This window comes from Anser brachyrhynchus, assembly GCF_964034855.1.
Source record: "Anser brachyrhynchus genome assembly, chromosome: 2".
Taxonomy (NCBI): Eukaryota; Metazoa; Chordata; class Aves; order Anseriformes; family Anatidae; genus Anser; species Anser brachyrhynchus.
The window spans coordinates 67,223,392-67,245,209 of NC_137695.1; the positions used below are offsets into that span (position 1 = coordinate 67,223,392).

At 35.6% G+C, this 21,818-nt stretch overlaps 1 protein-coding gene across 38 annotated transcripts in view; it reads right to left on the reverse strand.

Moving 5' to 3' along the window:
• Positions 1-21,818, reverse strand: part of CLASP2 (cytoplasmic linker associated protein 2) — a 142,438-nt gene that overhangs the window by 35,359 nt on the left and 85,261 nt on the right. For 14 of the 38 annotated variants that reach the window (XM_080580070.1, XM_080580037.1, XM_080580059.1 and 11 more), the window contains 8 exons: positions 19,528-19,583; positions 18,259-18,429; positions 14,537-14,560; positions 12,238-12,255; positions 10,228-10,329; positions 5,262-5,432; positions 4,226-4,333; positions 309-371 (listed from right to left, as the gene is read on the reverse strand). In XM_080580070.1, coding sequence (XP_080436196.1) covers positions 309-371; positions 4,226-4,333; positions 5,262-5,432; positions 10,228-10,329; positions 12,238-12,255; positions 14,537-14,560; positions 18,259-18,429; positions 19,528-19,583 — 713 coding nt within the window. The remainder of the gene's footprint in view (positions 1-308; positions 372-4,225; positions 4,334-5,261; positions 5,433-10,227; positions 10,330-12,237; positions 12,256-14,536; positions 14,561-18,258; positions 18,430-19,527; positions 19,584-21,818) is intronic. The other 24 variants (XM_080580046.1, XM_080580040.1, XM_080580043.1 and 21 more) reach the window with 6 other exon arrangements.

The window sequence follows — 21,818 nt, forward strand, 5'->3', positions numbered from 1 at the left end:
CTGATTAGAAAACTACATGCATAAAGAATGCTCTACAAATACTGAAAAAAAAAAATGGAAAACTAAAAGTCCTGCAAGTAAAAATAAAGTGATTGTTGTTAGGGAAGAAAAGAATTAACATTGGGTCATGGGGGTAGAGACAAAATCTAGCAGCACATACACATCTATCTGTATTATTAAAACCACAAAACTCAAATTAATGTAAATTATATGCTTTTTAAAATTGAACTATGAGAATAACCAAGTGGGTGGGGAAAAAACATCCAGGATGACTGCACAGATGACAGCAAAGTGTACTCATCCTTCACCTGTAGCCCCATAAACATCAGGAGTGTAGAGGGCACCAGTGGATCTGGAGTGATGTCTGGAAGCTGCAATAACAGGATCATATAAACCCTATCTATTACCATGGAATCAAAGTGCTACAATAGTTGCTTAGAAGAACAAAAGAGTATTTATCAAATAGATTCAGCTTTAGCACAAGAAACTGAGCATTACACAGAAGGAAAAAAAGCTTCAGAAAAGTTCTTCAGTTATGTAGAACAGATAAATTTATGTATGTTGGATATTCCATGCATTTTTTAAATGAATAAAAGCAGATTAAAAGCAATTATGTTCAAGTTCAAAGAAAAAAATGTGTACGTACACATGCACACACACACACTATCAGATTCCTCAGAAATACCTAAAAAGTTCCACTGATATCGTTTTTCCACTGCAGAATTAACTCAATTCTACATGTTCAAGTTAGAGAGAGAGAACTCACATATCAAACAATGTAATCCACAACGAGTGGCTACCACACAAACTTGCTGTGCTGGCAGTTGACAATTGGTACTAACTTGAGTTCTTGCATATGTGCAGATAAGCCAACCTCAGTTAAAAATCACCAATTTGCAGACGAAAGTTAAAATGATTCAATTTTAATTACATTAAATTTAAAATTTTAATTAACATTTTACTTGAAAGAAAACAAATGTGAAATGTGAAATGGAAACATGTTACGTTAGTTAGTATGGCTCATGACAATTCTCTGAAGTTATGGAAAGTTGGAATCAAAGATCCTTAACGACTTCTGAATACAACCAAGTACCCTTTTTCTTCTGACACTTGAATAACAATGGTCTTTTACAGATTCTAAAAAAGTTGAATCACTACTGCTTATGTTTTTTTCTTAAACCAAGCAAAATTAACGTTTTTAAACAAGCCATCTTCTTTCGTCAGTTCACTTAAGTTAGAACTTCACAATCACATAAATGAAATTTACTTTGCAAACTTTAATGGAATTCAGGTGTCCAACCAAAATGACATAAACCCCAGATATAACAATTTAATAAAGAACTGTAAATGCAAATATTTTATGCCTTCTGGATACATAAAGTAGTAAAAATAGAAACCAGGAATTAAATGAATCATCCTTTACTTTGATTAACATACACAATTTAATAAGAGTCTGATTTGAATCAAATAACCCTGACATGGACCAAATCACATCTGGGAAAGCACACACTTCTAATTTGAGTGAACTACAAATTGATTCTGAGCCCTGTAAAGGTCCCAGAAAGAACACTGCTTTTTTCACTTTAAGTTCCCAGCTTCTTATATGAAGTATAGCAACGTATCTTATGCCAAGCTAAACGTGCATGCAGTTGTTTAGCTGGGGAACTTCATTTTGCAAATAACACTTTATAGAGTAATTGGTTCTTTAAAACATACATCTCAGCATGGAAAAGCAGACAGGACAGAGTATATAAAAACAAATGCATCAAGACTGATCAAACACCAGAAACTGTGGAAGTATTTACTTTTTATTTTAAGATGAACCAAAATAATAATAAAAAAAATGTTTTAAGAGGACTCAAAATAACCCGTTATTTCTTGACTACAATATGGAATTTTTACTGGTCTGGTATTTAATATCTGCCATATGTATGAGAAAAATTGGTACTTGCATTTAAGTTACCAATCCCTTGTTTCTCACAAGTGGCTGTTATCTCTCACTTTGTAGTCCTATATTGAGATGTGAGATTACAGAAACACTTCAGGCAGAAAAGCAACTAGATAACAATTGGGTCATTTTATGCTCCAAAGGGCTTAGCATTTCTAATAAAAAAAATTCTCTGAGAAACAGACAATACAGGTGACATTTCCTCCCCTCTCCAATTCTACATACAACCGTTTCCAGCTACAGATACTGAGCTGAATTTGTTTTATTTCATCTTCTACTTGTACTCTTGAAAATAATTTTTTTTCTTTAATAGAAATCAATAATATCCCATAAAACAAAACTGGTCCAACAAAACACTGAATGACATTTGAAATCCATCAAGTAGAAAGAAACATTTATTCCAGATATAGCTTTTTATTTTATTTTAAGCTCTGAACTCATATAGTTACTACTTTGCATTCTCTATGTTATCAGACAATTCAATCTACTGTATTTTTACAAGTACTTGTTCTGATATCAGACACAAAAATTAAATTCCATCTATAAAAATAAAATCTCAAGTAGCATCCATCCCAATGACCCATTAGCTAACACTATTATGTTTGATACAGATTTATTTATTTATTAACAGCATTTGATCAGAAAAATCAAATGTAAATCAGATTTCACATGCATGAAATTGAATTCAAGCTGTAGGGTAGCAAAAGCAGCAAGAACAGATCCGGAAAAATCTCTCGTTTCTGAAGGAAGAAAAGAAGCGTGTATACTGCACTACAGTCCACCAGCTGTGCTTTAGTAAAAGATACAGATTTGTTAATGGATCCTGCAAAACATCTACCTTTAATTGAATTTCCCAATTAAATAGCATCTGGGTAAATCAGCATTAGTTCTTGAAACAGCCTTCATTCAATTAATCCGTGCTTTTCCAGTGAAACCATGGCTGACAGGAAGCGTACTGCCTTTACAGACAGACTTCCAATACTAATTAAGAGGACAGTCAGGTGCTTAAATTTGAGGTAGAAACCTAAGATTCACTCATTTCAGAATAAACTTAAAGACTGGAATCACAACACCCTAAACTGCAAACTACACTTGAACAAAAGGATTCATATTTAAGATTAAATGAAAGGTAACCTCAATAAGAAGAAAAAGATCAGTTTCAGAAACAGAGAGAGTTCTGTATTACTGAAACAATAAAAAATCTAGCACTTAAAATACTTTTATCAAAAGTTTGCTATGAATTTTGCAGTAACCTGGACAAAAATACATGGAGATGAGAGGTTTCCCTAATCTTTAGTCAGCAGCATGTTAAAACAATTACAAGTGAACTTTCCTGTGCCTATTCATGTTTCAGAAACGGACGCCAGCATGACAGGTCTACAAAACCTTTTAAGTATCAGGCCAACAAACTGAAGCACTTAACTGTAAAGAAAACTTTTGCTTATAGCAGCTCTAGGAATGAGCACCAACAGTAGCTATATTGTGTGCGTGAATGTTAAAGTTTTCAAGTCCTCTTTTCTTCCTTATGTAGCAGCATAGTTCAATTACTTAGCACTTTTTCTACTCTGATTAAAAATAGACTGCAGAACTGTACTTTGGTTCATCTGCTTGGATAAGGATTTCACTACTTGCCCTATTTATTTTTAGGAAACTGAAAGCAGCCTTAGGACACAGCTCTTCAGCAGAATGGTCTCTTATCTGCACCACTACATTTACTCACTCTATTAGCAAAATAAAGTGTAATTTTTATTTTTTCCCTACAGAATACTGTGATGATAGTATTGCTAAGACGACATAAAATGACGATTTTCTTCATATGCACCAAGACAGTTCATTGACTAGGCAGTAGTTTTGAGCATTAACAGATCCTATTTGTTGATGCAGGGAAAGGTGGAAGATGACAGCCAAATTGTATTCTAGTTGGTCATATCCTTTAACAGTATCCAAACAATGAATACTCTAACAAAGAGAAACAATTTCAAAAAAATTTCCAAAAGCAGAGATGCCCTTTCAAAAAAACGGAGGTGCTACGAATCATGCATCTTTCCAAACTCTTTGATTTAAGGTAAGGCTAATACCAGCAAAGCATTTAATTTTGAGGTATACAACCCATTCGCACATCGGTCAATTCTCCATCAAAGTAAATGGTGAGCGAGCCAAAGGAAGGGAAAATCACGGTGGCCCGCTACAGGCTAAATGGAGGAGGCATGGATTCATTGCGTGCGAACAATGAAGTGCAAAGGCAGCCATGCACAACAAGGGGCTCTGAGTACTTACCAAGGGGTGGAAAAGAGCGGACAGGGCTTGTGTCCCTGCTACTTTCACGGCTGGCCTCCCGACTGCACCCCTGACTCACACTAGGCCGAGGAATGCGGCTGCCTCGTGCTAGTATGATTCAGGGTACAGACAAACAGCAGCACAGAAGGGAGAAGACATAAGAAAAGTTGCAGTTTTAATGCAATTCTGTTTTTCAAGAAAGATCAAAGATGTATTTCTAAGAAAAGGCACTTATGATTATGTTGCATTTAAGTATTAACTGTTTCCACACACTTTCTTGATTGTGCTAAATTACATATATAAGTGTATATATATATATATAAGTATATATATAAGTATAGCCAGTTCAATTAAACTATTTCTTTGTACAGCTAAAAAAGTGGATTTACCAACTCTTTACAGAATGGTTGAAACACCTTGAAATAGACAGACTGAATAAGCAATGAAAAATAATCCAATCAACAGTAATGCAAATGAAAACTTCAGCTTTCTTAAGATGAAAAATCTAAAAACATTACAGCTGGGGTAAAGATCAAAAATACAATATAAAAACCAAGAACAGCGGCAATCTCTCTGAAATCAAACACTGTTTTTCAATAAAGTGTATTAAAGTGCAATCAGGTTATACTGTGAGAGTCAGGAAGCATGACATTCATTTTTGTACCATAAAAGTATATATACATGCACACATATCCAGAGGACACAGAAGTTATAAAGAAAATCTTTTCAAAATTGTAGCACTTTCATTTAGAGGATGTGATACTTTGGGGAGAGGGAATTAACAAGAAAGGAGACGAAAGAAGGAAGAAATTGAGGAGAAAGAACAACTACTGTATTTTGACAGCACAAAACTCTCAGCTTAAATTTTAAAAACTGTCTTGTGTATCAATTACTAGTCTCAGCATCCAGGCACGTTTTACGTTTTTATCTATATGTATTCTAATTTTACCATCTACCAGTAATTAAATGCAAGCTGTAGTTATCTAGCACATAAAGCAAAAAGGCCTATGAAGAAAAGTTATTTATCAATTCTTACCTACTGACAATCTAGAAGGACTAGCTTCTCTACTGCATCCCTGACTTCGTGGGATTTTGCTTCGTTTTTGTGCAGTTGCAGGATTCACTAACACTCTCTGAACCCCTGTGTTCATAGTAGAAAGTGTGGTTGTTGTCAAAACTCTTCCAGGAGATCCAGATCTACTGCCAGCTGAAGGTAAAATGAATGAATGTAAGTAACAGCATAAAAGATATATATATAAAAAAAAAAGATTTAAAAAGCAAACAAACAAAAACAAAACACACATTAGCAGGAAAGTGGTGGTATATTGAAATGGTCTGACAAAACTTACAAGGTAAAAATGTGAAATATAAAACCCTGGTCCCCCGGACAAATTCTTATAGCACTACATTCAAAGTAGACACAATTACCAACACAAAGAAGCATTTGGTACGGTATTTAGCACTAGGTATGCTCAAGAAACCACAAACATTATTTCCCATTTTTGTTAATAGTTCCAAAGTCCCTGACATGGACGTTGGTGTATTTTTATTTTAATTATTTTTTAAAGTTGCATGGTCTCACTAATCACATTTTCTATTAAAAATAAAAAAACATCTAGAAGGCTAAAGAGAACAGCTTTAAACCCGTGACTTCATCATTATTCCAGCTCTTCTAATACCAACAATGCTTTAATAAAAATAGGTATAATTTTCTTAACATACAAGCTTTTCTTCCATGCTTCTTAAAAGCATGGGTTCTTCAAGCACTACTCTTAGAGACGCTAACTAAAATGTCACTGAAGACAACTGAAATATTCACATTCATTTCTGTGGAGGTTACTCCACAAATTCACAAATTCAAAGAAAACTGTTAACTAAGCTAAAACAAGCTAAAAAAAAATTGATCAAGACATTCTATTTAAGCGCATTTTTTTTTTATATAGCTTACAGTTTATCAAAATTGTACATTCTGAAGTACTGTAATCATTTACTTCAACACAGCATACCCACTATGAGAAACTGTTCAATGACCCCTAAGTTATCTCCATCCTTTGGTATTTCAGTTGCAGGAAATTTCAGTTCTAAGCCCTAACAAACAATCCATTCTTCTTTAACCAATTTATACAAGCAGTTGATATAAATGTACTCATATATCCAGCTGCAGTATTTAAGAAGTTTGACCAAATATATATATATATATATATCAAAATGTCATTTTAACCAAAGTTTAATTACATACAAACATTCCATTCATCTTTTAAAATTGATCACATAACCCAACCATATGACTACAGCTATGCTATCAGATCTATAATCTTAACATGCAACAACCTCAAGTAAATTTCACAGGATACTTCTTATGAGGCATGTTTAAAAAAAAGTACAAGTTTATTAAAGCTTGACTATATGGGAAATGAAACAAAATCCCAAACAAAACAAAACATATGCTGGGTGGAAGGGAGAAAACTAAAACAATACACCATGCATATACTTTCAGATTCATTGTTTGAATTCAAACTCAATGTGGTTATCTAGCAAAATGTCCTTTTCCAAGCTATGGACCTATTCAGCAGAAACGATAAATAAGGTTTTATACAGCCTGGGAAAAGCAAGCATAGCTTCTACACTGAAAAAAAAAAAAAGGCAATTCTATAAAATTGCCATGGTCTGCAAAAGTTAAGGGTCTGGCAGTTTCTTTATGTCAGGGCATTTCAACTTGAACTTGATACTATTATGCCTCCTCGCTCACCAATATTTATCTCTAAACCAATGAAAACATTAGATAAAGCTTCCACTGTCCCAGAGACTTTTAGAAGTTTTTCTTTGATAGGTCAGAAACTTGAAAACTTACTCTTGTCAAAATACACTGATGGAATGCAAACTTTCATTATTCCATCTTTTGTTTAAAATCTGACTTGCAAAGTGTACCACTATTGCCTACATAAACCAAATACAGCTGAAACATATGAAAACAACCTGAAAATGTTATTCAAACAACTGCATTGGCATACTGTTGTCAATACTACCATCAGCAGTGGATCTGAAGAACTAAAGCTAACTGAAGGAAGCACAGCTACTAAAATGGAATTACAGAATGACAAAAACCTTCCAACTCTACTGCCTTCTAAATAAAAATTGCATCACATTAGATAAGAGCAGCATATGGAAAAAAGCAAGCAAGAATTTCTGCTGAATAGGGTCCTTAAAATGAGATATGTAAAACAGGTGATCAAACAATGATTTATACACAAATTCTGTAGACTCTTACCACCAATGGGGTTAGCAGACTGTGATCCTGAACAAGTGTAAAGGCAGGATTAGGGTAGGGGTTTATAATCCATGAAGAGGGAGGGAGCAGAGCAGATTTTTAAATGGATGGCAAACGGAAATAAGAAAGCTTTAGTCATTTCACACAGGAAAAAAGGCCACAAGGGGGTTATGCTAAAGCAGTGCTTTTAAGTAGTTTCCACAATTGAAGAACTAAGCTCAGATGCTATGTACAAAGCAGATGAAGCAAAGCTGCACAAGCAAATTACAGTTCTTCAGCTTTCTAATCAACAACTGGGTAATACTGAAGAATTACATTTCAATTAAACATGGAAATGTAGCCTTCAAGTTACTTTAAAAGAATATTAAGTTGCTAAAGAAGTTCAAAAAATTCAACGGCTGAACAAAAAATACACACAAGGCCAAAACATACTTTTGTTTCAGACAGACAGTAAAGGAACTGAATTACAAGTGACGTGGATGACAAAAAAAACTTTCACAATGGCACATCTGAAAAGACTTGCATATAATTTTGCGTTTTCCTCTTTCATAATTTATTTGATGTCTAAAAGAAAGAATGTTTCCATTCAGAAATTTCATTCTTTTTTTCTGAATGAAGACTGTAATAAAATTTTAGCATGCCTCGCTGAATTACCTGGCAAGCAAACAGAAAATAGGAAGGAAAAAATTGTTCAATTTTTTCCATGGATAAAATTAAAATAATGGGATATATATTGTATACACATTTATTTTCTACTACAAAAGTATCTTCTGTAAAAGCATTCCGATTTGCAAGTCTTTCATGTAATGATCTTTGAACAAAAGTACGGAATAGTTTTAACCTAACTTTATGTAAGGGTCCGTGTGACAGTGGCTTTTTGTTTGTTTAAAAAACATAAGCTTAAATCTAATATGAAACTGTTCTCCTACTATAAGTAGAGGAGAAAAAATAATCCCCTGTGTGTGTGTATGGAACCATCATGAATCTTGCTCCCCAAAATGCCGTGAAATTTTTCATTTACATAAAGAAGCAACACCCAAACAGCAGGTATACAGTGCCTGACAATTCTCCTTCACCTGTCCATTTGCACTTGCCCTGTTTATCTTCCTTAAAACATTTCAGAATTCTTGTTCTCCCCCACTTACAGGTTATAATGAGCTAAACTGAAGGCATCAGTTCTGAATAGAAGTAGTGACAAAACGCTCTAAATTAAAAGAGCTCTAGTCAAATATTTAACTTTACACATCATCATCTACGTAGACACACACACCTAGTTATTTCAATATCAATTCAGCTTATCTCTTTAGACTCTGATACTGTGGAAAAATTAATTCTCTTGGAAAAAAAACTTGATCATTTCTAAAAAAAAAAAAAAGGAAAAGCTTCAGGTTTTTTCCCTGAACAGATAGTCAGTTTAATGTGACACGACATTTAAACAGTAACCTAAAACTTCTCATATGATAAATGAAAATCAGGTTTTCTGAAAATTTTATTTCACAAAAATTGCAAGCATTGGATCAGATTTAATCCGACTGTAATTTACGGAAAACGAAGTCTATAATGCAAAACTGAATGGGAAGTACTCTAACAGATAAATATTTCTACCATTAAACACAGAAGTAAGGGGGTTTATTAAAGTAAAGTTGATATGGTTAGTCATGGCAAAAATAATTACAAAATTCAAAGCCTACATAATTTATTATCTTTATAACATTTGACTTGTCAAACTATAGGATTGGTTAATTTACTTAAATTTTATCATTAGTTTCTTTTCCTTTCATTAATTACATTGCATTTCATTTAATTAAAAGATGCTTAATTAATTTCACTAAATGAGACGAAGAAAATCTGAAAACTACAGGTAGGTTAGTCAAAAGACATCTGCTGCAGACATCAGTTAACATGAACAGATTACTATAGGTCAGCCAGCACCAAAAAATGTGAAGGAGTCTGGTCTTTTTAATTAACAACAGACTGCTCAACAAGATCAGAAATTTTGCATTTGGTTTGATTTCTAAGCACACACAGAAAATTTTTGTGGATCAGCTGACGTACAGTAAGGTGTTTGTTTTAAACTTCTGATTTCAATGCAAGCTAAAGAATTGATTATAAAGTCAGGATTTAGTGTTTTTTACTCCAAAGAAGAGTTAGGTAAAGGTAATCTCTGTAATACCAAAAATGAGTATACATCCAAGAGCTAGAGCCTAGCCCAAAATAAAAACTGGTATTTCTGGCTGAATAACTAAGACTTTTTGAAAAATGAAAGATTAGGTTTTAAAGCTAACATTGAAGGCACCGTTCAGCCTACCCAATTTTCTGTATTACTTGTCGATATAGAACATGTAACTGACACAGATATTTACTGGTATTGTGTGTTGGATGGCGGGGGGGGGGGGGGTGGGGAGGAGGGAAGAATGTTGAGAAGTTATAATTGAAAACAGAATTTCATTTCCTGTTACTTTATCTAATTGAACTGGCAAACTAAGACCTAGCCTAATATTTTGCCCAGAGAAAAACAACATGAATCAGAAAAGCATGCAAATAGCACTGACCCAAAACACTGAAAAAATACCTTCATTTTTCTCTGGCGATGAAGAACCTAAGGCATAGAACAACAACTCAGTATGTAGCTTTTTTTTTTAATTAACTTTGACTGTAGCCATTGGTCAATGAATATATGCTTAAAGCATTTGGCCTCTTTATCAAATATATCTGAGAAACAGAAAATACATACGCTGAGACTGAGAGACCACTTTGGTTCTACTCCGTCCTCTGGAATCTGTTTTAGAGTTTCCAATACCAACAGACGGCGTTGAAAGCTTTGTTCTTACACGACCTATAAAATAAAATTTGCATTAAATGAGTTTTTCCACAGCAATGTAGAAAGCAAAGCATTAGTAGCATTCACTAATATTTTCTTATGTTTCTGTACATAAAAACAAAGCACAACATAACTGGTGAAAATTCACTTGGGATAATTAGTAGATATTTGAACACACCTTGAAAGAATTCAGAGTTGAGGGATCAAAATACTTCTAACGCTACATGCTTCACTAAACAATTTACACGTTACCATTTAAACACGCTGAACTAGATCTTGATTCCTACATAAATACGTCGATTAAATTACAAAAAGGGAAATGCATGAAATACGATAGGCAATATATCCACTAATGAAGTGGATACAGTATTCTCTGATTACTTATGGCTGTCATTCTACTTTTGCTATCATCAACTACAAAATGAATCTTGATCATCTGTCGAATAGGGTTCTCAGGCTTATTCTTAGCTTCAGCGTTCTTTTTATAAACCTGACTACTAGCTTTCCTATTACTGGGGATTCTACTGTCTTCTTGGCCTTGGTCATAGTGACTTCTACTGGATTTTCCAGTCCATTTATTTGCAACAATTTGCAAAGTCTAAGTACATTTACGTACATCTAAGTGTCAGCATGATAAAAAGAAATACTACTCCTCTCAACGGATAGAAGTGCTGAGGAAGAACAATTAAAACAATGAATTCACTACTCTCCAGTATGCCAAACGATCTTATCTCTGGGTTAAATCTTTCTGCATTATTAGCCATATTCCACTATGTTTAGTGAGTCTGGTGGTATTAACAAGGCTAGGAAGACCCTTGTTGGATGAGTTATATGAGTTATAAGAAACCAAAGGATTATTCATAAAAAAAAAAACTAGTATAGTTCTGTACTGTTTCTTAAGCCAACCTCTCAAACAATAAAAAAAAAAAAACACCACAATGCTAACCATACTTCTTCAAAGTTTCATAAATGAAACCCAAAAAGCTTGTGCAACACGGATCTAGATCAACAAGTAATCCACTTTTACAAACAGCATAATTAAAACGTTTTCTAGACACAGAGTCAATATTTGACCCATAATAATTAGGTAGACAGACTTATTTAGTTCTAGCCTCTTTAGGCTTTCCACACCAGAATTTGGAGACCAACCAAGTTAATATTATTCATCCAAGCAGAGGGAATAGCCATAGATGAGAGTCTATAGGAAGAGAATCAGGATAAAGGAGGTTATTCACTAAACTACTAGAAAACAATCTGTTAGCAAGACTAGTTAAATGAACTAGTCCAAACTCTACTAGTTATCCCCGTGCAATGGTAATGTTTTCCCACAGAATGCTGAGACTGCAAGGCATATAACTTTGTTCAGAATTTGGCCCAAAAACATGGGAATAGAGTGCCACTATTTCAGTGCTATGTGAAATTAGCAATTAGAACCTGGTTCAATTTCAAAGTAAAAACAAAAAAAAAGTTTGCATTTGTAAGGCAAAAGAATTCACTCACATTGAATCTCTCCATCCATTCACTAGTGACAGGTTTAAACATTAACAGCTTATTGAAAATTAATTACCAAGTCTCTAAGAGATGAGTAATAGCAGCACTTGCTTCCCAGAGCATAAGCACATTTGATGAATTTTTCTGTGACAAAATTTGCTTAAAAAAACCAAAACTATAAAGCTCCTATATTTTCACACTGAAAATGTTAAGCAATGACACTTCTATTGCAGATGAGTACTTGAGAATTAAAATAAAAGCAAAAGAATTTTAAAAATACTATGACATCCAAGTATTAGATGCACGCGCTATCTGAAGTTATGAATCTCCACAAAGCCCCAGAAAGACCACATTCTACTTTCAAAGCTTAATTTGTATCAATGGTAATATGAAGCTGAAAATATTAGCTGTTCTAACAAAATATTTTCTTACCATCTTCTGAAGCTGTTCCTAAACAGAAAAAATAATAAAATACATGATATTCAAAACAGTACTGGGTCTTCAATTCCTTTTTTGAGATTGATCTTATGAATCTGGACAAATTTTTATCAAGTCAGGAAGAACTCTAAAGCTTGTGTTGCAACTCCATTATTGAACTGAAGCAGAAATATCAAGAAATATCCATACTACACTTTTAGTGCTTTACAGTAAGTTAGTATATAGTTAGTATATAGCACCGCCTTCCAAACTTGTCACAAAAACATGGGAAACGAAAATAGGGAAAAAAAATCTAAGCCAATTAAATGAGATCCTGACAGGCACTACAAATATTCTAGTACCAGCTCTTTTCAAAAAATAAGACATACTATTTTAAATCATCTCTGAAAAAAAACACCAAAAGAACAGCGTTTCCCACACTGGACAGCGATATTTCAATAGAAACTGCTAGCAAGGAGAATTTCTACGAATTAAGTCTGTGACTATTCTAAAAATCTACATATATGAGATCAACTTTTGCTCAGAGAAGTGATTAGATATAATCTGAGCATGCTGTAACCAGATCACACTTGAAGAAGTATGCCATGTTTAACAAGGGTAGACTGACAACATGAGCCAGACAAATCTGACATCAGTACATATGAATTTATGAGAAACTATCTGAACTCTAAGATCTCCTGAAATAGATCTGCTTATTACGAAAAAATCATAATAATCACTATCAGTGATAAAAATGGATTAAAAATCAAAAGGGTAATCCCATTTTTTGGGATTCTATACCCCTTCTACTAGAAGGGGTAGTTCTGCTTCTCTTTTCTCTATCTTTGCGCTACCAACCACCTGGTTTGGACAGGTGAAGGTTCACTGTCAGTTCCAAGAGCTAAAACAAAAACAAAAAACAAAACAAAAACAAAACAACAACAACAAAAAACACAGCAAAATGCACTATTCATTTCTGCTTTATGTAATGAGTTTTCCAGAGTTTGTTCAGCTCCAGTGGTTCATAAGAGACTATTACGAAGAACTAGTGAAAGAAGATTAGTGGCAAAAGGAAAAACAACTATTTCTTGCAGGTAGCAGTTAGATCAGATCATAAACCACAGTTTGAGAGTCAAGGTGTGTTCATTTTGTCATGCATGTCATCTCTACAGATTATCCTATAGAAAAAAAATGTTGCTCTGATCAACCGTGTAGCACTTTCTCTGCTTCTCTAAACAGATGTGTGGGACACCTTCCACTAGGTATGACTACTATTCTCAATAAAAGAAAAAGCCTATACACGTGTCCTTCAGAAATTTTACTCCTGGTGAAAATGTGCAAAAACTAATAAAAGCAAATAAACATTTGGCACAGACAGCCTAAATCTAATGCAACACAAGAAAATCTGATATGGAAGTAAGAGAGAAAGACACTACAACACTGCATGAGAAAAATCGTATCTTATTAAAATACACTTGCCATATTGTTAAAATACATGTGCCAAGAATTATGAATTAAGTAGCAAACATAGTTGACTTGTGAAGTGTTCCCCAGCAATAAATTACAACCAGAATTATCAAGCATCAAGCTGGGACTCTGTCACTTCATTATATGGGAAGTAATACTTGCACACACCTGAAATAGTATAATGAGCACTATGAGAAACCTGATTCACTGTTGCTGTGCAATTAGGATAAAAACATGCCAGCTCCCTCCATGACTTTTAAGAAAGTTAGCAGTCAAGTTTAGCTGGAATACTTGGTAAACAATTTAAACAGGTAGTTCCTCTTAATAAACTATTACTGAATAGAATTACATTGGATTATATGACTTACAGGCACTTAAAATTATGTGGTTAAAACAGATTCTGATGGAGTACTTTTAAAAGTAAGATTTTACTTTTATTTTAAAAACACATAATTATCTGCCTCTTCTGCTTTCCCATTGCTGTTCTGCCAAAAAGTCAAAAAAATGACTTTAAAGGTGAAACTATGGAAGAACATGATGAAACTAGAGCTAGTTAAGGCATTTATTCATTACAGAATTGCTCTGTAATTAACAAAGCTTTTATTTTTTTTTAATGGGAGTAATATCCAATTTCTGATAAAGTTCCTGTTGCTGATACAGATCAATCATTCAAAACAACAAATACATATATACAACGCACATATTAAGACATAAAGATTGCATAGGCGTTAATGAAATACCACAGAATTTGTTAATCAACAGACATGCAGTAAGCATCAAATATTTCACATAAAAGACACTTTAAAATAATTAATAGAATTAGAAGGCAGACTAAACAATTTCTTACCATCCATCTTGTCAGAAGTATCCTCTTTGTTGAAAAAGTAGGCAAAGAAACATGGAAAACTTAGTGTGTTAGAATAAAGGTGTTCACAGCAGAGTCATAAAACATTAATTAAGGAAAATACATTAATATTAAATCAGCAGACATGTCTATCTAATTTGTGCATGTATAAGCTAACTTAAGTAAAACTGGTTTTGTATAAGGTAACTTAAGTAAAATTGGTTTCCCTCAGCCCAAGGTATTACGGAATGGGGTACAAGTACCCTGCAAGGGATACTGCATCTTCTCTGTATTACCCAGATTTGAGCAAGCCCTTATATTAAGATATTAATCAACTGTTTCTTGCTTGGTGTTCAACAGCTACTGAAACATCACTATACCTTTATGCCATTACTGAACTACAATATTTCGATTTTCTACAAAACTTGGTACTTAACATGAAGTCCCGTCATTTGGTAAGGGACAGAAGGGCAATAAACATCACAATAAAGACAAAGGCAAAATGGGAGAAAGTTCCACTCTCGTTTAAAGCATTAAAGATTTACCAGTTCAGTGGGAAGGCAGTGCATATTCTGACAGTATAAATCAGAATTAAAATATTTAGTGTGAGACACATGATTACAGCTCAAGTCTCCTCAAAAAGGACATTGATAATTGACTAGCTTTGCTATCCTTAACACTCAGAATAACTGAAGTAGAGAATGTCCTCCTGCTTCTAGAACAGATCTTAAACAACAACAACAAAAACTGCAAGAACATACAGATACAAATAAGAATTAGTCTATTAATAATAAAGTGGGAAGGGATAAGTGGAGACAATTACAAATTATTATGCTTATGAACTTGTCGTCTGAGGCTCTACATTTTTCAGTAGTTTAATCAAAAGGTAGATGTTTCTCTTTAAATAAGTGTGAGAATGAGTCAGGATGAAATTGAAAAGTACTCCTTTTGCATGGTTGTAAATAAACCTTTGTCTCCTTCACTATTACTACCCTTATACCATCCATAATAGGATTTAACTTTTCTACTGTCTATTGCTAGTATCACATTATGTTATCACTTCAATTCAACACGGTATTCTTTTCTACATCTTTTCTGACTACATCTGCCAGAAAGACAAAACTTTCCAGCTATTCAAATCTGTCAAGAAAAAGCTGACTTGGACTTATTGCCCATGTATTCACCACTCCCCATCTACAAACCACAACAAGAATATGCTATTTCTTTCTCTCTATTATTTCCCTGTATAACACCACCACTGTTTACTTCCCTGAAAACCTCTGTGCTTTTCTCAACCCCTGCTTCTAAAATTCTTGGCATAAATCACACATTGCTTAAGACACAATGAAAAAAACGAACAACAAAAAAAATATTCCGACTAAGAGCTAAATTTCTGTGAAACTTCTAAGAATGAAGTAGTTCCTGTTTTCTGCTTGACATTTTTCCATTTTTCTCCTCCTTCTGTTACTGCTATGTTCCTTGCCACTTTTATTTTCCCATGATAAGTCAACTCCAGCTTCATCTAAGACTAAGAATATGTCCTGTTGCACTCCAAAACAAAGCAACACTCTCATCCTCTCATCTTGAAGAATAATCATCCCACCTATTTCAGGCTTTTAGGGATTACGTTGGGAGTGTAAGGAATGGTCCAGCAACTCGTGCCCTTAAGGGATTTGAAGGGTTAATATTGAGGCCCGGGTCTAGGTTATAAGAGAACAAAGGAGTTTTTAGAGAAAACTGCTGACTATTGCACGGGATGTGGCACCAGTCTCTGACATCTGGCCCAGAGGCTACCAAATAAGGAGGAAGGGGAAGCTGAAGGACGACTGAAGGACAAAGCCTAGGAGGAAGACTGCGGGACTTCAGCCCGAGCGACCCCCAAGAGACCACCAGAAACTGATACGCAGGCGCCCCTGGGAGGGTTTTGGACTCTGGGAACCAATTATAATAACCCTGCCTCTTCTAGAAGTAGTAATGAATATGTATTAGCCTAGGAGCATAAAAACCAGCTGCCTTACGTAACAGGTGTCTGTCTTGGTGGAGCAGAGACTCCTGGCGCACCCAGCGCTGTTTGCTTGCCTCTATTCGTTTAATAAATTGTAAACTTTGATTGCAATCCTATTTGGGACTCAGTCATTTATAACAGGAGGAACTGAGAATTCCCTCAAGTGATAACAGCAACAAGCCTATCTCCTCCACCAAGCAACCTGAGCAGCCTAACTTCGATGTCCACCTTTTTCCCAGCAGGTTCTGAATCACACTGTGGGCACTAGAGGGAGCCCACACTCCTATGTTAAAGGCCTGTTTCAAGGAGAGTATTCCTGTTCAGCAGCACTGCCAATACTCAAACTTGGTCCTAAAATCAGTGATGTTTAGACCACTTTAAGTAGGAATTGATGACAAAACAATTTTTAATTTTATTTAATTTTATTTTTTATTTTATTTTAATTTTTATATTTTATTTAATTTTATTTTAATTTTATTTTAAATGAGTTGATAACTAAACTTATTATTAAAGAACACAACTGAAATGAAAAACATAACTTAAGTGTATACTATCATCTCCCAAAACACAACATCAATTGAAAAGTAGAGGTAAAGAAATTTGAAAAGGTTATATTCAAAAAGTTTTTATATATATAGTGTGTTTATATATATTATAAACAACTCTGCCTCTCCTGTGATCATGTTTGGCAATACAGCTATTAGAACTTGCACCCTTGGCAATCTAGCAGGTATACAAGTTGAAAAGAAAAACTAGCCAGTTTTTTTTTTTTTTTTTAACACTGAACTTCTCTCCTATACTATGGATAGCCTAAAACAAACAAACAAACAAGAAAGAAACATAGAATAACAGAATCTCCTGAGTTGGAAGGGACTCAGTAATCCTTGTGAGTCCTGGCTCCACACATGACCACCCACAAATCAAACCCTATGTCTGAGAGCACTGTCCAAACGCTTCTTGAACCCTGGCATGCTCACTGCTGTGACCACATCCCTGGGGAGCCTGTTCCAGTGCCCAACTACCCTCTCTGTGACATGCCTCATGTTCCTTTATTCTCCCCACAGGCTGATTTAATTTAAACTTGGAAGTTCTAGTATCTAAAAACCACCACTACCAGAAGTGTTTTCCCACTAGCTTGTAATCTTTAGAACTTTCTAACAGCAAGTATTCCTATTAATGAAGATTATCACCTAGATAAAAACTTGCATGCTGTTTCATGAACATGCTTCAGAAGATTCCTCTGAAATCAGCATTATATACTGTTGTGTAAAACCACTTCCGTATTACACAAAGCAGCCACTACTTAACACAAAGATGTCTCATTAGCTGACTATTTTACAACAATGCTAAAGAGTTGAGAAAAAACAGGAAGTCGAGAGTTCTGATGCCGACTTCCTGATTACTTCTGGAAGCAAAAAAAAGCCATGATCACCACCTGCTGTTAATTGAAGCTATCACTCCTTCCAATACTTAATATAATTCCAGAGTAACACATTTAAAGACCATAGTACGGATACATGCTTTACAACAGCATTCTTCCAGCACAAGAAAAATAAAACATCCAGCAAAATCAGCAACTTACATGAGAAGACATCTTCTTTTGCAACATTCCAACAAAAATAACAGTGACAGTTTTTCAAAAGAAGCAGTGTCTCCCCATAGCTTCTTGATGTAAAGCCTCAAAAAATATTTCACTGTGTAGTAAAGATGTTTCCCTCACCTAGTGAAGCGTAAGATCCTGGAGGTAGACCAGCTGCTGACAATCGCCCGGCTCCAGCTGTCTGTCCAGCAGCATGGCGAGCCTTTGCACCTGCAGCAGCATTAACGTCAATGTCACTGCGAGACCTCTGCAGGGTTCCTGGGCTTGGAACACTCTTGCTGCTTCCTGAAACTAACAAACAAGCAAATTAGCTGGTAAGAAATTGAATGAATTTTATTTGCAAGGTTGATGTTTTCTATTGCCACAGCATACCTGCAGAAAGTACAGAAAACAATGTCATATAATGTAAGTCAAGTCAATATAAACACAGGATTAAAAAGACATTAGGCAAAAAAATGTGGCCAAAAGGTAGCAAAATACTAGAATTTTGGCCATGAAGTACAGATAAAGAACAATTCATTTTACAATATTAATAATCTTAAGGACAAAGTATTACCTTTTAACACTATGTGCTCCCCCCCAATACGAATTAGGTAATAATGGACATTTCTGGGGTTTATTACATTACTAAATGCTTCACAAATGTAACAAAATTCACAGCATCCTTTGCGATACTGAGAGAAGATAACATTTCCACACTTCAGCTAAGGTAAAGCCTTGTGCAAGCTGAAGGAATACTATGAGTTACTTTGGGCTTCATCTTTTGTAAAATGTTTTTTATTCACTTCCTGTTATGTGTCAAATGTTAACTATTCACTTAAGTTAACTTTCATTGGTTTCCCTCCCATAACTGTTTCAGTACCCAGAAAACAAGCACTCTCAATTACTGGCCACTTGTAAAAATGAGTTCTATAATTTCTTTGGCTAGAATTACAAAGACATCCTGTAAAAACAGAACAAACATTCAACTCCGAAAACTCAAGACAAAAACTGAACTGTTTCCATCTATGTTTTTTATTTGGTGGTTTTTATTTTTTTATTTTTTTAAAATCTCTTCTCCATAAAGAGCAGCAGCTACTTGGGAATAAATGAAGATATAAGGAGTCCTTTAATTCCAATTGCGATAAGCCTAATTATAACAAATGGACAATAGAATAATGCTTTGTTTCTTTGAGAATGACTGCTCCATGACAAAACTCTAAAAGATTACTGGTGAATGGTTCCAATACATAGCAAATTATGTTTCTTGCTTTCAGCAACTGAAAAATACATAAAATCTGAGCATAAAAACCATAAAATACATTTTTAAAAATTTAAGTTGCATTTTAAACTTTTAATTCAAAGAATTTTAAAGAACAAGTGTTGCATGCTTATATAGCATAGGTTTACCTCTGCCTGCAAGGCTTACTGGGCTGGCTGCAGACCATTTAGAAGATAGAGGACGACTGGAAGAAAAAAAATTCAATAAACCCAGTTAGTAAGGGCTTTTAAAAATGTGTCTGGTGTATCAGATCCAAAAAGCAACAAAACACAGTGAACTGAGAGGGAAAACACAATGTGTTCTGTTGTGTTTTTTTTTTCCTCTTGTCTTCTACTTTTTCTGAATAGTTTGGAGAAACATTACATACAGACTGCTAAGGAAAACACAATCATCTTATTAGATCATCTTCTACATTTTATAGACTTACATCTTCATCATAAAACATTCATCCTTTGATAAATAATAAGCATACTTTGCTAATACAGAGTTCCAGTCACAGAAACATTTAAGGTAACCACTACATCGTTTTAACCACAGGCTTGATCTTCTAAATCATCTGTCATACAAAAATATTGGGAGCTAAACAGAAAGATTGATTTACGAAAGAAATTATGTTGTGTCTGCAGTAACAGCGGAAAGAGGTAAATCATTTGTAAAGCCTTCTCCAGTCCCATAACTGAGAATTCAGTTACAAATTAAGAAGAAATATGCTGGAACCACAAAGCAGCTAGATTGAATTCTCCTTGTTTGACTGCTAGAGGTTCCCACAGTTCATAAAAGGGAAAAAAAAAAAGCATGTCTCTTCCCCTATGTTTTTCTCCGTTTTCCCTTTAACTTTTACTGCAAAAGCTGGTAGTTGGAAAAGCATAATCGTTCAGTCTACTTAAGCTAAACTGTCGTAGTGGGTTTACATGGCAAGGTTTTGGTAGCTGGGGGCCATAGGGGTGGCTTCTGTGAGAAGGATGTAGAAGCTGCCCCATGTTAGGTAAGGGACCCACTGCTGACCAGAGCCGAGCCAATAAGTGATGTTGTTTTGCGCCTCTGTGGGAGCATATTTAAGACAAGGAAAAAAAACCGCTGCGTCACATAGCAGCTAGGAGAGTGAGAGGAGTGAGGAACAGCCTTGCAGGCACCAAGGTCAGTGAAGAAGGAGGGGGAGAGGTGCTCCAGGCGCCGGAGCAGAAGTCCCCTGCAGCCTGTGGTGAGGACCATGGTGAAGCAGGATGTCCCCCTGCAGCCCGTGGAGTACCACCGTGGAGCAGGGTTCCATGCTGCAACCCATGGAGGAGACCACTGTGGAGCAGGTGGACCTGCACCGACGGAGACTGCAGCCTGTGGAAGACCCCTGCCAGAGCAGATTCCGGGCCGGACCTGTAGCCCGTGGAGAGGAGACCACGCAGGAGCTGGTGACCTGGCAGGAGCTGCTGCCTGTGGGGGATCCAGGGTGGAGCAGTTCGCTCCTGAGGGATGGACCGTGTGGTATGGACCCATATCTGGAGCAGTTCTTGAAGAGCTGCTGCCTGTGGGCAGCCCACACCGGATCAGTTCAGCAAGGACTGCATCCCATGGGAGGGACCCCACAGCACAGGGGGCGAGTGTGAACGAGAAGGAGTGGCAGCGAAGAAGCACTATAGACTGACCATAACTCCCATTCCCCTGCGCCACTCAGGGGGAGGAGGTGGAAGAGGGTGGATGGGGAGGGGGGAGGTGCTTTTGGTTTCTTTCCTTTGTTTCTCGCTTCTCTAGTTTGTTAATAATAAGCAATAAATCTTACTATCTCCCTATGCTGAGTCTGTTTTGCCCGTCACGATAATTACTGTGTGATCTCCTCATCCTTATCTCAACCCTTGAGCCCTTTTCATCGTATTTTCTCCCTGTTCCTCTTTGAGGAGGAGGAGTGAGAGAGCGGTTGTGGTGGAGCTCAGCCGCCCACCCAAGTAAAACCATCACGACTGTGAGCCCTTCCAGTTGCCTGGTTCAAAATGCTGAAATGCAGCAAGCAGGAACAGAGAAAAGAATACGTCTAACAGAACAAAGTAGCAGGTAGATGAGCAAAACAGTGAGTGGCATGATACTTTATTTGTTGATTTATCTATAGCCATCTAAATATCTCCCTGGGAAGGTCTGTAGTCATTTCACCAATAGTCAAACTACAGCCATGCAGTCTAGAGTCTCAGTTTTAAGTCAGGAGAGAAAAGAAGTGGGAAAAAAAAGCCTTTCTAAATTTAATATTAGGGGTGGTGTTGGGTGTTGCATAACACTGTATATTTACCTGAGTTACTAGCTCAGGTGCTCAAAGGTAATATGGATGTCAGAATTGTTTGGTAACTCTTCATGGAATATCAAGTTTTTGCAGCTTACTATAAACAATCCAATCCAGTGCTTTCCTGACATTAGTTAACTGCTGTGTCAGAATTGT